Raw genomic sequence first — 13,632 nt, 5'->3', positions numbered from 1 at the left:
AACATGGCTGCTAAGACATTCCTATGTTTTACAATGTTAGAAAATTTACAGCTTTGATTAAGGAATACATTGCTCTGGTAAGAAAAATACCTTCTAATCTTTAATTTTACTTAAAGATAATTAATTCTAAGAGCTGAGTATCTTCATTCAATGTTCACAACCCAAATCAAATACCGTGTTTCTTGAATTCTCAACTTGTGTTTTTTTAAAAAATGTGTAAGATTATTTTCCTGCCCTAACAGTCTCTATTGCCAATATAAACCCTAGGTTTACAAAATCAAAATACTGTGGATGGTGGAAAGCTGAAATGAAACAGAAGATGTTGTAAACACTGAACAGTTCAGGTAACATCTGTCAAGGGAAAAAATGGAGTTATCATTTCAGTTTGATCATTTTACATCACAACTTCTGATGTGTTAAATGTTTTGCACAACCCTGTCACGTTTCGTATTTACATAGCAAATTCCATTTAGCATTTATTTGACTTGAAACTTGGCATGAAGCAAAGCCAAGAAAAAGAAACCTTTTAAGGAATGATTGGTTAAAACCTGGAGTGCATTGATTCAGAGCTTATTGAAAGTACTGAATCATTCAAAAGAGAATTAAACAAACAGCCAAAAAGGAAGAATTTACCAGGTTATGGAAACAAGGCAGGAGAATGGCACTTGGCTTATGACTTATCTGGGGTCTTGCATACTTATTGGGTCTAAAGGCCTCCTTCTACATGTTTCACATTTTGTAAATCTGTGAACTTTACGAACTATGCAAAGTGATAGAATGCAGTGACACTAGACGAGCTCTCACTCTCCAATCCTGTTCCAAAAAATTAGGATTTAAGATGCGAAAAAGGAAGCTACAAAAAAAACCATAAGTAATACAAAAAGGGCTGTGAAGGGAACATCAACACGTTGATAGAAATAATTAATGAAATGGTACCAAATGTTGACAAAAAAAGCTTGAGCTATTGTCCCATCAGTCAGATCCTGATTGAATCCTACGTAGTAAACATCAGTCCGTTTTACAGAGTTATGCATGAGACTACTTACTCAAAGGTAGATGGAAAAAGGGAAAACAAAAGATATTGTGTAAACAAGAATGGGCTTGAGGAGACTAATATTGTTCTTGCAGTTAGGTTTTGCACGATAACAAAAAAAACCCATCATCATCATCTTGGAGACCTTGGAGTGCAGGTTCATAGCTCCTTGAAAGTGGAGTCGCAGGTAGATAGGATAGTGAAGGCGGCGTTTGGTATGCTTTCCTTTATTGGTCAGAGTATTGAGTACAGGAGTTAGGAGGTCATGATGCGGCTGTACAGGTCATTGGTTAGGCCACTGTTGGAATATTGTGCAATTCTGGTCTCCTTCCTATTGGAAAGATGTTGTGAAACTTGAAAGGATTCAGAAAAGATTTACAAGGATGTTGCCAGGGTTAGAGGATTTGAGCTATGGGAAGAGGCTGAACAGGCTGGGGCTGTTTTCCCTGGAGCGTCGGAGGTTGCGGGGTGACCTTATAGAGGTTTACAAAATAATGAGGGGCATGGATAGGGTGGATAGATAAAATCTTTTCTCTGGGGTGGGGGAGTCCAGAACTTGAGGGCATAGGTTTAGGGTGAGAGTGGAGAGTGGAAAGATATAAAAGAGACCTAAGGGGCAACGTTTTCATGCAGTGGGTGGTACATGCATGGAATGAGCTGCCAGAGGAAGTGGTGGAGGCTGGTACAATTGCAACATTTAAGAGGCATTTGGATGGATATATGAATAGGAAGGGTTTGGAGGGATATGGGCCGGGTGTTGGCAGGTGGGACTAGATTGGGTCGGGATATCTGGTCAGCATGGACAGGTTGGACCGAAGGGTCTGTTTCCGTGCTATACATCTCTATGATTCTAGCTCATAGCATTAGACACAAAATAGTACTGGATATGACAAATTCCAAAATTCGAAACTTGCAGGATTGAAACCTTTGACTCGGCTCATGTTCACATTAAATTGAACAAAGTTTGCTTTTATTTTAATTGTGGGTCTTTGATGACATGACCACAAATAAGCCAAGATTCCATTCTTGTGCAGTTTTGGGCCCCAAGTCTCAGAAAAGATGTACTGGCACTGGAGTGGTTCAGAGGAGGTTCACAAGAATGGTCCCAAGAATGAAAAGCTTAACATATGAGGAATGTTTGAGGGCTCTGGGTCTATACTCAATGGAATTTAGAAGGATTGGGGTGGGGGGGATCTAATTGAAACATACAGAATACTGAATGGCCTGGTCAGAGTGGATGTTGGGAGATGTTTCCATTGGTAGGAGAGACTAGGTCCTGAGGGTACAGCCTTAGAGTAATATAAAGACCTTTTAGAAAGGAGATAACAAGAAACTTATTCAGCCAGAGAGTGATGAATCCATGGAAGTCATTGCCACAGAAGGCTGTGGAGACCAGGTCACTGAGTACATTTAAGGCTGAGATAAATAGGTTTTTGATTGTCAAGGGTTACAGGGAGAAAGTGGGAGAATGGGGTTGAGAAACTTATAGAGTTATAGAGATGTACAGCACGGAAACAGACCCTTTGGTCCAACTCATCCGTGCCGACTAGACATCCCAATTTAGTCTAGTCCCGCCTGCCAGCACCTAGCTCATATACCCAACCAGATGCCTTTTCAATGTTGCAATTGTACCAGCCCCTACCATTTCCTTTGGCAGCTCATTCATACACATGCCACCCTCTGAGTGAAAAAGTTGCCTCTTATGTCTCTTTTATATCTTTCGCCTCTCAGCCTAAACCTATGCCCTCGAGTCCTGGACTCCCCCACTCTAGAGAAAATACCTTGTCTACTTAACCGATCCATCCCCCTCATGATTTTATAAACCTCTATCGGTCACCCCTCAGCATTCAACACTCCTAGCCTATTCAACCTCTCCCTATATCAGCCATGATTGAATGGCAGAGTAGATTCGATGAGTGAAGTGGCCTAACTTCTGCTCTTATGTCTTATGGTCTCAATTCTGAATTATTTCACTTACTCCCTTTTCTGGTCATAAAATTGCGAAGAATTTATTGATAGTTCTGGTGTAATGTTGTTCTTGTCACCTCTTGTTCAGTATAGTGTCTATTAATATTTGCTTCTCACCTCACAGCTTTTATGTGTTCCCAGTCAGCTACACCTGTCAAAGGCCCCTTTTGCTCTTTGGTACGACCGTGAACAGTTAACAGCTGAAACATATTCAAGATTATCAAATTTAAAACCAGAAATATTTAAAACCATAACACTTAGACGGCACTAATGTAAATAACAGTTACGTAGAAAAAACGTAATTCCTCTTTTAACTGTACAATGATGAACTTGACTGAAATAAACCTGAAAAGCATTTGTTTCTGACCCACCAAATCTTTTGTCGATCTGTTTAATTAGAATTGAACTCACTGCATTTGAATATCAGTTTTCTGAAAAGCAAATGATTCTCATCTTCCAAGCAGTAATAATATTTACAAAAAGAACAACATTCTAATAAAGACATCTGAAAGCATTTATGGGTCTGTGACTAAGTCTTCATAAGTTTGAAATTTAATGCGGTTTCAAGTTGAGAGTACGTACCCACAAGGAGCCGAGTTGAAACAATGCAAATCTATTGGATAGGGGTCTTTACAACCAAACTAAAAGCCTGACTTAAGTCGTATTGCTATTAACAGTCCATAGGGCAAAAGTGCAAAGACTTCCCAAACTATTTCAAGCAATGCAATAATTGAACACTGTATACATGTATTACAGTTTTTGCTTTGGCTACTTTCTCCTGAAATTGAATACAAATCAGTGTTTCTGTGCTCATTTTTATTCTCCAAATTCAAAACATCTGGATTCTAGCTATAGAAAGAAAGAAATTTGCATTTAGTGGACATTTATAACATTATAACACCGTAGTGCTTCAAAATATAGTGCAATGGCTGTTGCAGGGGGTTGTGATAAAAGGTATGTAAGGGGGTGGCATGGTGGCTCAGTGGTTAGCACTGCTGCCTCACAGCTCCAGGGACCAGAGTTCAATTTCAGCCTCAGGTGACTGTGTGTGTGGAGTTTGCATATTCTCTCTGCATTTGCGCGAGTTTCCTCTGGGTGCTCCGGTTTCCTCTCACAATCCAAAGATGTGCAGGTTAGGTGAATTGGCCCTGCTAAATTGCCCATAATGTTCAGGGGTGTGTAGGTTAGGTGCATTAGTCAGGGGTAAATGTAGAGTGATAGGGGACTGGGTCTTTGGAGGGTCAATGTGAACTTGCTGGGTCAAAGGGCCTGTTTCCACATTGTAGGGATTCTGTTATTCTATAAATATACAATCATTTGGACTTTAAAGTAGGGGGTAAAATGTGTGAGAGTTCTTTGCAGATAATGTTTTGTTTGAAAAGAAGTCAGAAAGTAATTTGGAACAGTGAACTATGGGCTTCATATCCAAGAAAGTAGGAAACTTCAGTTCTGTGTCCAGCAGGATATCCAGGGTATTAGCTAATGAAGTATTTACAAAGTTGAACTTTTATGACAGAGAAAAGAGACTGGGGCCACCAGCTTTCTGAGTTCAGAATCACTTGAATTCAATAGCTTCAGGTCTTCAGTGCAGAAGAACAGTTTTATCTTAGCATAATAGCAGGTTGTGAAAGTTTAGGAAATCTCCAGGCTGTGACAATTGGTGTATAAGTTTTCAAACTGCGAAGAGGTTTAGTCTCTAGATCACCAAAATTGAGAAAGAATCTAGGAATCAAAACTGGAAAGTGTTCTCCAGACAATTAAAACTGAAGCAGTCAGTTAAGTAAAAAATTAAAAGATTAAGATATGAATGACATTGTACTTGGATAGAGTATCTATCACAGAGACTGCAAGGAAGAAAGGGTGAATCTTTGTTTAGGTGTTCTATTAAGATTTTTCTGAACTGCATTTATTACCCGGAAGTACATATACAGTATAGCTTTGCTTTTTGTGTAAACAAACCTGTTATTTTGTTAAAGAATATGAGCAGTGGAATAAACTTACGATCTATTGACAATAAACTTAATTCTAATTCTTCTATTAAATCAGATTTTACTGTGACTTTTCCAGTTTTACCATCAGGTGGGATCATAACTCTGTGTATGCAAAAATATGCACTAGTTAAATTGTGTTTCCCAGACTTCTGTAGAGTTAATATAAACAATCAGGCATATTTGCACCAATTAACTGCAGCACAGCATCTTCAGTTCTGATTCTTATTGTAATAAGCAAGTTAACCATTTTGCTAAAGAAAGAAAGCTGCTGCCAATGTTTTAAAATTTCAGCACTTGGCCAGTTGATTTTAGGCTATCTTTCAAAACTGACAAAAAAAATTGATACGTCTGAAACATAGGTTACTTCCTATCTTCCAGTATGATCATACTGGACTGCGGAGGTGATTACTGAATAATAGGTAGCTTTGACACACTGCCAATTGTGAATTGGCATGAATATGATTGAGCAATGTGTGCCAGATAATGCAATACCTACAGAATTAAAACTTTCAGAAAATTAAGAATTATTCAAACATAAAATAAGAATGCATTTACTTACCTGGCAACCTGCTTTCTCCAACATCTTTGCATACTGCACAGTTTTACTGATTTCTGGGAAAACCCGGATTTTGCATGTGATCGGAACAGAGATTCTTTTATGTGCCTCAGAAACTGAGAAAGGAAATTAAGTCAAACATAATTAAAACATTTCTTCTCACTTTGTCCTACCTCTATTTTCATTTTTTGAGATAAACATGCAACTTACTCTGAAATGCTGGGTGCACTAGGTTGGCGCACCCACTAGTTTCGGTTCCCTTTTTCTGCTGATGAATCTGTTTTTACTCAACGCACTTTCCCAAGTTCCCTGCTAAAACCAGGAACTTATCACAAGGTGATTAAAAAAAAGATTTGTACTTATATAGCACCGGTCATGACTTCCCTAATATATCCCTAATCGCTTTATAATCAGTTAAATATTTTTGCAGGCTAGTCACTGTTACCATGTAAGAAATATATCAGGCAATTTGCACACAGCAAGCTCTCACAAGCAGCAACGTGATAACGACAAATAATCTGCTTTTTCTACTAATGACTGATGTTAAGTATTGGTCAGGAAACTTGAGAGAACCTCACTACTCTTCTCCAAAATAGTTTACTGAGATCTTTTACATTCACCTTGAGAGAAAATGGAGTCTCAGTACAATCAATAGAACTGAGATGAGTAGAAATTTCTTCAGCCAGAGTGTGGTGAATTTGTAGTACTCTTTGCCACAGACAACTTTGGAGGCCAAGTGATTTAAGTCATTTACAACAGAGATATATAGGTTACTAATAGTAAGGGGATCAAGGGTTCTGTGGAGAAGGCAGGAAAATGGGGTTGAGAAATAGATCAGCTATGATTGAACTGCAGAACAGATCCGACAGGCAAAATGGCCCAATTCTATTCCTATATCTTTTGGTTTGACATCTCACCCAAAAAAACAACTGACCCATTGTTGACAGCTATGTAGGTTTAGAATGCCTTTAAAATGCTGCAAACATGAGCAGATTAATGTGTATTATTACTAAGGCAGTTAACAAGTAATCTTTTGTTCACATCATTTGTTTCCTAGTGGTTTGCTTCTTTTCATTCACTCTTCCCTTACCATGTACTAATTGCACCTCCTAAACTGAGAATTATATATTGGAATATTGCGTGCAATTCTGGCCTCCTTTCTATCGGAAGGATGTTGTGAAACTTGAAAGGGTTCAGAAAATATTTACAAGAATGTTGCCAGGGTTACAGGATTTGATCTATAGGGAGAGGTTGAATAGGCTGGGACTGTTTTCCCTGGAGCGTCGGAGGCTCAGGGGTGATCTTATAGAGGTTTATAAAATCATGAGGGGCATGGATAGGGTAAATAGACAAAGTCTTTTCCCTGGGTCCAGAACTAGAGGGCATAGGTTTAGAGTGAGAGGGGTAAGATATAGAAGAGACCGAAGAGGCAACCTTTTCATTCAGAGGGTGGTACGTGTGTGGAATGAGCTGCCAGAGGAAGTGGTGGAGGCTAGTACGATTGCAACATTTAAAATACATCTGGATGGGTATATGAATAGGAAGGCTTTGGAGGGATATGAGCCTGGTGCTGGCAGGTGGGACTAGATTGGGTTGGGATATCTAGTTGGCATGGACAGGTTGGACCGAAGGGTCTGTGTCTGTGTTGTATATCTCTATGACTCTATGACAATATGACCATGTGTGTTTTTCTGAATTATTGTTAACAGCTGGGTCAAAAACATGGAATTCCTTACATTGTAGCATTACAGGTACACAGACACCATGCAGATTCCCGTGGTTCAAGAAGACAGCTTTCCACCACTTTCTAAGGGCAATTGGAAATTCTTTGTCAGCAATGCCCACATCCCCATGAATTAAAAGAAAACTATGTTGTAACATCAAAGCTTGAATCTGTTGTAGGTACATGCAAATTGCCTGATGATATAATTTCTGAGTTCTCACCTCAAAGATGCTTCACTTAATCATCTTTATGTTTTCCATTTACTGTGTGCTGTGTGGAGGAGGCAAACATTTGGTAGGGAAAATCTGAGAGCAAGCTCCACCCATTTAAGTATCTCTCAGAAGTCCATAAGGTCAAATATTAAAACATACGTAAGTCAGCACAAGAAACTAAGGAGATTCTGGGCAAATCTCTGTGCAATAACCAACTAGGTACTCACGCATTTTGTGTAGTAAGTCCCATTCTTCCTGCAGAAATGCTCCATAGTGCCCTGTGAATAAATCAATCACTTGGATGTCAAATTTAATCCTAGTTAGCCTTGCCATTCTATACAAAATAACTTCTACTTGATGATTAAATAGAATCCCTACTTTCAAGGATCAGAAAGATTCAATGAATAGAACTTTCAGAATGCCCACACTAAGGACAGACTCCTTACATGGAGCAAGGGGTTTACAGGCAAATACCACTTCCCCACTTAATGCAAATGGATGAAAAATACTGATCATATCACCCACAAATTTCTAATGACAGACAATCTCAAAAGTAGTGAGAGAGTCGCCAAATGTTTCTGTCAATAGACTGCAAGTTATTTAAAACTAAAATAAGATGACAATTGATGCAACTTTTCCTGTTTATATGGGGAATTAGACTAACAATAAAGAGAGATCCTCAATGTCATTATTATGGAAGCTATTGACTTTCAAAAGCATACCGAAAGGAGAAAATATAAAGCTCAATCTTATTACTAGTCATTCCCACAACTCACAAATTAAAGGAATTTATAACCCAGTAAAGATTATTGCTGTAACTGGCATGGACTTCAGACTACATCACCTCACAGCCTTACTTTTCTTTTAAGAGATTCTATAATTGACCTTATTCTTGTTTGCATATTCCCATATAACAAAAATGATTGGTTTCAGACCAACAGTTTGTAAAAAGCAAACTTAAACCACTTTTATTTCCATTTAGAAATAACTTTCAGCCAGATGCATATAAAAATGCAAAATGATTATCAAATTACTCTTGCCCATACTGTTCAGGGATGTGTGGATTAGTTGCATTAGTCAGGGGTAAATGTAGAGTAATTGGGTAGGGGAACGGGTCTGGGTAGGTTACTCTTCTGAGGGTCGACGTGGACTTATTGGACCTAATGGCCTGTTTCTATTAAATTACCTCCTGAATTTTATCTTGGTTACTCGCATCCCACAAAACTTTAAATTTTAGCTTTTAAAGTGTACAAAACTCTGGTGCGGCCACACTTGGAGTATTGTGTACAGTTCTGGGGTCACTGCATTATAAGAAGGATGTGGAAGCTTTGGAAAAGGTGCAGATGAGATTTACTAGGATGTTGCCTGGTATGGAGGGAAGGTCTTACGAGGAAAGGCTGAGGGAATTAAGGCTGTTTTCGTCGGAGAGAAGGTTGAGAGGTGACTTAATAGAGACATGTAAGATAATCAGAGGGTTAGATAGGGTGGACAGGGAGAGCCTTTTTCCAAGTATGGTGACGGTGAGCACGAGGGGGCATAGCTTTAAATGGAGGGGTGATAAGATATAGGACAGATGTCAAAGATAGTTTCTTTACTCAGAGAGGAGTAAGGGTACGGAATGTTTTGTCTGCAACAGTAGTAGATTCGCCAGCTTTAAGTACATTTAAGTCATCATTGAACAAGTATATGGACGTACATGGAATAGTGTAGGTTAGATGGGCTTCAGCTTGGAATGACAGGTTGGCGCAACATCGAGGGCTGAAGGGCCTGGACTGCACTGTTATGTTCTAAACGTCTAGTTATTTCAATCATGTAAATGCTCAGAATTACCACAATGAAAGTAATTTGTTTCCTTGATTTGTAAGATTATTTGCAAGTATAATGTCACCATAAACTGCACAACCATAATTTCACACTAGATGGTGCTGCAATCCAAAGATTAAATATATGCATACCAATTGGAAAGGAGCAAAGTAACTTCATAGTTTCTATTGCAGAACTTGCTCTGTTTGTAGGAAAATAAAACACATCTGTTGCTATATTAGTTCACGCTGTGAAAGCTACTCGCTTGACTCAAACTGAAATTGTTCAACATGGAGTAAGTGCAGCAGTACATCATTCAAGAAATTCCTCATCAAGATAAGGTTCTTATTTAATCAGTTTTATAAATTTCATGATTTGGAGATGCCGGTGTTGGATTGGGGTGTACAAAGTTAAAAATCACAACACCAGGTTATAGTCCAGCAGGTTTAATTGGAAGCACTAACTTTCAGAGCGCTGCTCCTTCATCAGGTGGTTGATCAAGCATCTAATCTTTACTAATAATAATTTACTAATCCAGTAAATCCACACTGTTTCAGGATTATAATATCAGGCCATTGCCTTTGTCTTTCAATCCTTGCTTTCTCAAATTACTGATAAGTTGCAATACTCTTGCTGCTTCATAGCACTACATTCAGTTGCAGTATTTAAATAAGGAAAAACATCAAAATATAATTTTAGTCTAAATAAACTATTTCTTACATTTATAGTACCACAACAATCAAGGTATATTTAATACAACTTTTACTGATTAAGTTTCGATTTTCATAACGTAAAGGCAGTTTATTAAGATGAACTCAATGAATGGAAGGGTCTTGCACCATCCATATATAATTTTAATTCCTTATTGAAACATTTTTGTTAAATGCTATAAATATTTCAGTTTCATTAGAGATTAACAGCCAAAAGCTAAGTCTAAAAATGTTGCCGTTTCATCCAACAATTTCTCACATGCCAGATCTAACTGCTAACCAGTGTCGTGATCCCATTGCCTGGATAGTCAGTAATTACTTACATCACCTCAGAATCAGTGTAGTTTATCTGAGCAAGAAAATAAAAGCAAACTGAGATACCTCGTTTCGCAATCATCTGTGGACAACCCAAGTTCAAATCAATGGCATTGCAGTAATCCTGAGCTAGCAGACAGGCTTGGACAAACACTTCTGGATCATTTGCACAGAACTGAAAGAAAAGTAAACAAATCAGCCATTGGGCACAATCAATCTCTGTAATACAAGAAGCTTAACCCCTCGTTGTATAATGGTTGATTTCTGCGATTGGCTTGGGGATTTTACATGACCTTGATGCACCACTACAGATGCCCATTCCCACTGCCCAAACTTTCTTTTCGCTGCTACACTCGAGTTAATGAGTGACCCAGCTGCCAAAGTTGGCAATTCTTGCCCACCTCCACCCCATTGGTCTCCCCACAGCACTGTTGTAAGCTAGATGTGTGAATAATTCTGGAGAATCAAAATTTCTAGCGAAGAGCTAAGAGAACTGGAAACCACAGAATAGTAAAATTTGATATTTCAGGGGACCACAAATTAAAGATTTGATCATTTGAACAAAGTTAACTTTGTGAAGTACAGACACAAAAAGCCAAGTTTAACCTTGAGGATGTTAAAAAAACTATATTAGTGACATTGCAGGTAGGATTTGACACTGAACTTCAAACAAGTTTTGTTTTATAAACTCAATGTTGAAATTATTGACCCACCAGAAAGGAGATGTAGAGAGACACTGGACAGAAAATTGGCCTCAATAGTGAAACTTTACAAACTGGAAAGAGATCACAGGCAGCATATCAAGCATGCAGAAGGCATTAAAGTATATTTGTTATAAACAAATTCTCAGTGTGCAGCTATCAAACAATAGGGTAAGTACAGAACATTTCTACCCAATTCAAAGTTTAGATGCTTTTGATAACAGACAATTGATAACTAAAGCTATGTGGATGAATCGAAAACAACCATTTTGTCAGCAAACACTTAGAGAAATTTCAGCAGTGCAACTGATTTTGAGATTATAGAATGCATGTATGAAAGTAAACCCAATACAAAGAGGACACAAGACAGGAACATATTTAAGAGTTAAATAACTATGGAACAGCAGAGTTGAGAATGTACCTGTCAAAGTACCAAGTGCACTTTCTGACTTTGCATTACACTTCCAGCATATTGCAAACTTATATTTTTTTTGGTAATACAGTTGTCAAATTGTGCAGGTATTTGAATACAAATCATTAACAGAATGACATTACCATTTAAGCTTATAGAAAAATATAATTACAGCTCATGTTCAAAGTGTTAACGAGAATTTTAAAAAATATATTTTTATTTAACAAAAGTAAATATTTTTATTTTGATTACAACAAATACAAAACCAAACAATTCAAACCAATGTTAAAAAACAAACCCATTAATTACATAGATAAATAATAAATAATAACTAAGCTAAAAAAGGGAAATCTTAATAATAATAACCATAACATAGCTCAGCAAAACAAAGCAACAGCCCTTGACCATCAGGTGCCTAAGTTTATACATATTCATATGTTTGTAGTTCCTCCTCTCTGGATATCAGATTCATTACATAGAATTGCCATGGCTATATAAAGGCCCTTGTTAGTATGGCAGACAGATCTGGACCCAGGGAGTCCCAAAAGGGCTGCCACATCTTATAGAAATTCGCAGTTTTATGGTGCACTACACTTGTAAGAAAGTCTAAGGGGATGTACTCCATGACGAGCTTAAGCCAGCCCGCCAGCCCTGGGGGATTTTCCGACACCCACCCAAATAGAATGTTCTTTCTTACACAAAAAGTGAGAATTACTTTTTTTTGTGCATCTAATGAAAGTGAATTAACAAAGCCAAGAGAAGGAGATACTGGGTCCATCTCCACTTCTGTCCCCAAGGCCTTCTCTATTTCGCCTACTACAGTGCTCCAGTATGCCTGCAGTCTGTGGCAGGACCAATGGCAATGAGTAAGTGCGCCCACGCTCACTTTACATGTAAGACACATTGGAGATGTTCTGTTTAAATTTAGCGGGGCGGTCTGGGGCCAAGTGGACCCTGTGGAGGATCTTCAATTGCAAAGCATGGGCCCTGTTGCATTAATGAGATAATTTAATCCTATTCCTGCTACAGCTGACACCATACCTGAACAACTAATGGTCGATCCTCTGCATTCACCTCGTTATACAAGTTCTCCTTCCTGTAGTTTGCATCCCGGACAAATACCTGGGCATGAAGCATGGGAGTGTAACAAAGGTGGGCACCATGTCGACGACTGAGTAACCTCCATGCAAGCTCACTCTGATCCACCATTGGAGCAACCACATATCGAGCACTGTTCAGTGTGGTCTTCCAGAAATCAAACCCATGAAGTTTTGGCATCCTGGCATTGGCCTGCAGGAGTTGCAAAATAGTGTTTGAAAAGAAATCCTAAACTCCTGGTCGTAATAATCATGAATATCAGATCACTGTGACAGGGATTGCTGAACAAGAGCTGGCTATCCAATAACAGTACATATGAATATCGAACTGAAATCTGGACCATGTTTATCTGGAAATTTCACTCCTACTTTTATTATGAACTATTTCAAATCTGACACAAGATAGCTCACTAGGATTTAGAAGGAATATAGTTTATGTTATATTAATTAGAAACTCTTTTGTTTCACTATTTCTTGTTAAAGATATGTGTGTTACAATAAATTGGGTTATTTTTGTTACTAAAGAAACCGTGTGAGATTTACTTTTGTCCTGAGAAGCAGTCAGTCAGGCAAATTGGACATTTTAACAGTCACATTGGTAACTATAATAATTATACATGTGATGGCTTGTGGAACAATGGGCCGTGATTATCATCATTTTCTTCCCAGTTAAGTCACCACAACACAAACTGGGAACCTTCAAGCTCAGCTCTTCAAACCTCAGCCTGACAAGCCATAAAAGCAAATTCCTTGACTGGAATTCGTGACAAACCTGAAGCAGACACATAAGAGTCTCTTGACCTGAAACTTTGAAAATTATCAATATGGAATTGATCTTTGTGCATAAATGAACAAAGAACAGAAAAATCCACAGTGGGGCTCATGGAGTAAATGAAAGGAATTCACAGGTACGCTTTCAACCTGTGAATTGGAGGTTAGATATGCCAGGCCTGAACTGTGTACTCAGTCATACAGTATTGCCTAAACCCACTGCACATATAAACCCCCCACTCTCCCTTCCTCTCACTCTCACACACACCCCACTATTCTCCTTCCGACGCACACACAAAAACACACCCACCCACCAACTCTCCATCTCACACTCACACAC

At 38.4% G+C, this 13,632-nt stretch overlaps 1 protein-coding gene across 2 annotated transcripts in view; it reads right to left on the bottom strand.

The window, feature by feature from the left end:
* Positions 1-13,632, bottom strand: part of dus1l (dihydrouridine synthase 1-like (S. cerevisiae)) — a 120,996-nt gene that overhangs the window by 41,904 nt on the left and 65,460 nt on the right. For both annotated transcript variants that reach the window (XM_072558521.1, XM_072558522.1), the window contains exons 2-6: positions 12,466-12,714; positions 10,378-10,486; positions 7,711-7,761; positions 5,552-5,664; positions 3,119-3,201 (exon numbers count right to left, since the gene is read on the bottom strand). In XM_072558521.1, coding sequence (XP_072414622.1) covers positions 3,119-3,201; positions 5,552-5,664; positions 7,711-7,761; positions 10,378-10,486; positions 12,466-12,702 — 593 coding nt within the window. In that variant the 5' untranslated portion in view covers positions 12,703-12,714. The remainder of the gene's footprint in view (positions 1-3,118; positions 3,202-5,551; positions 5,665-7,710; positions 7,762-10,377; positions 10,487-12,465; positions 12,715-13,632) is intronic.

Source organism: Chiloscyllium punctatum, chromosome 39 (assembly GCF_047496795.1).
Source record: "Chiloscyllium punctatum isolate Juve2018m chromosome 39, sChiPun1.3, whole genome shotgun sequence".
Taxonomy (NCBI): domain Eukaryota; kingdom Metazoa; phylum Chordata; class Chondrichthyes; order Orectolobiformes; family Hemiscylliidae; genus Chiloscyllium; species Chiloscyllium punctatum.
The sequence above is the reverse complement of the archived record's forward strand: the minus strand, read 5'-3'. Positions and strand labels throughout refer to the sequence as shown.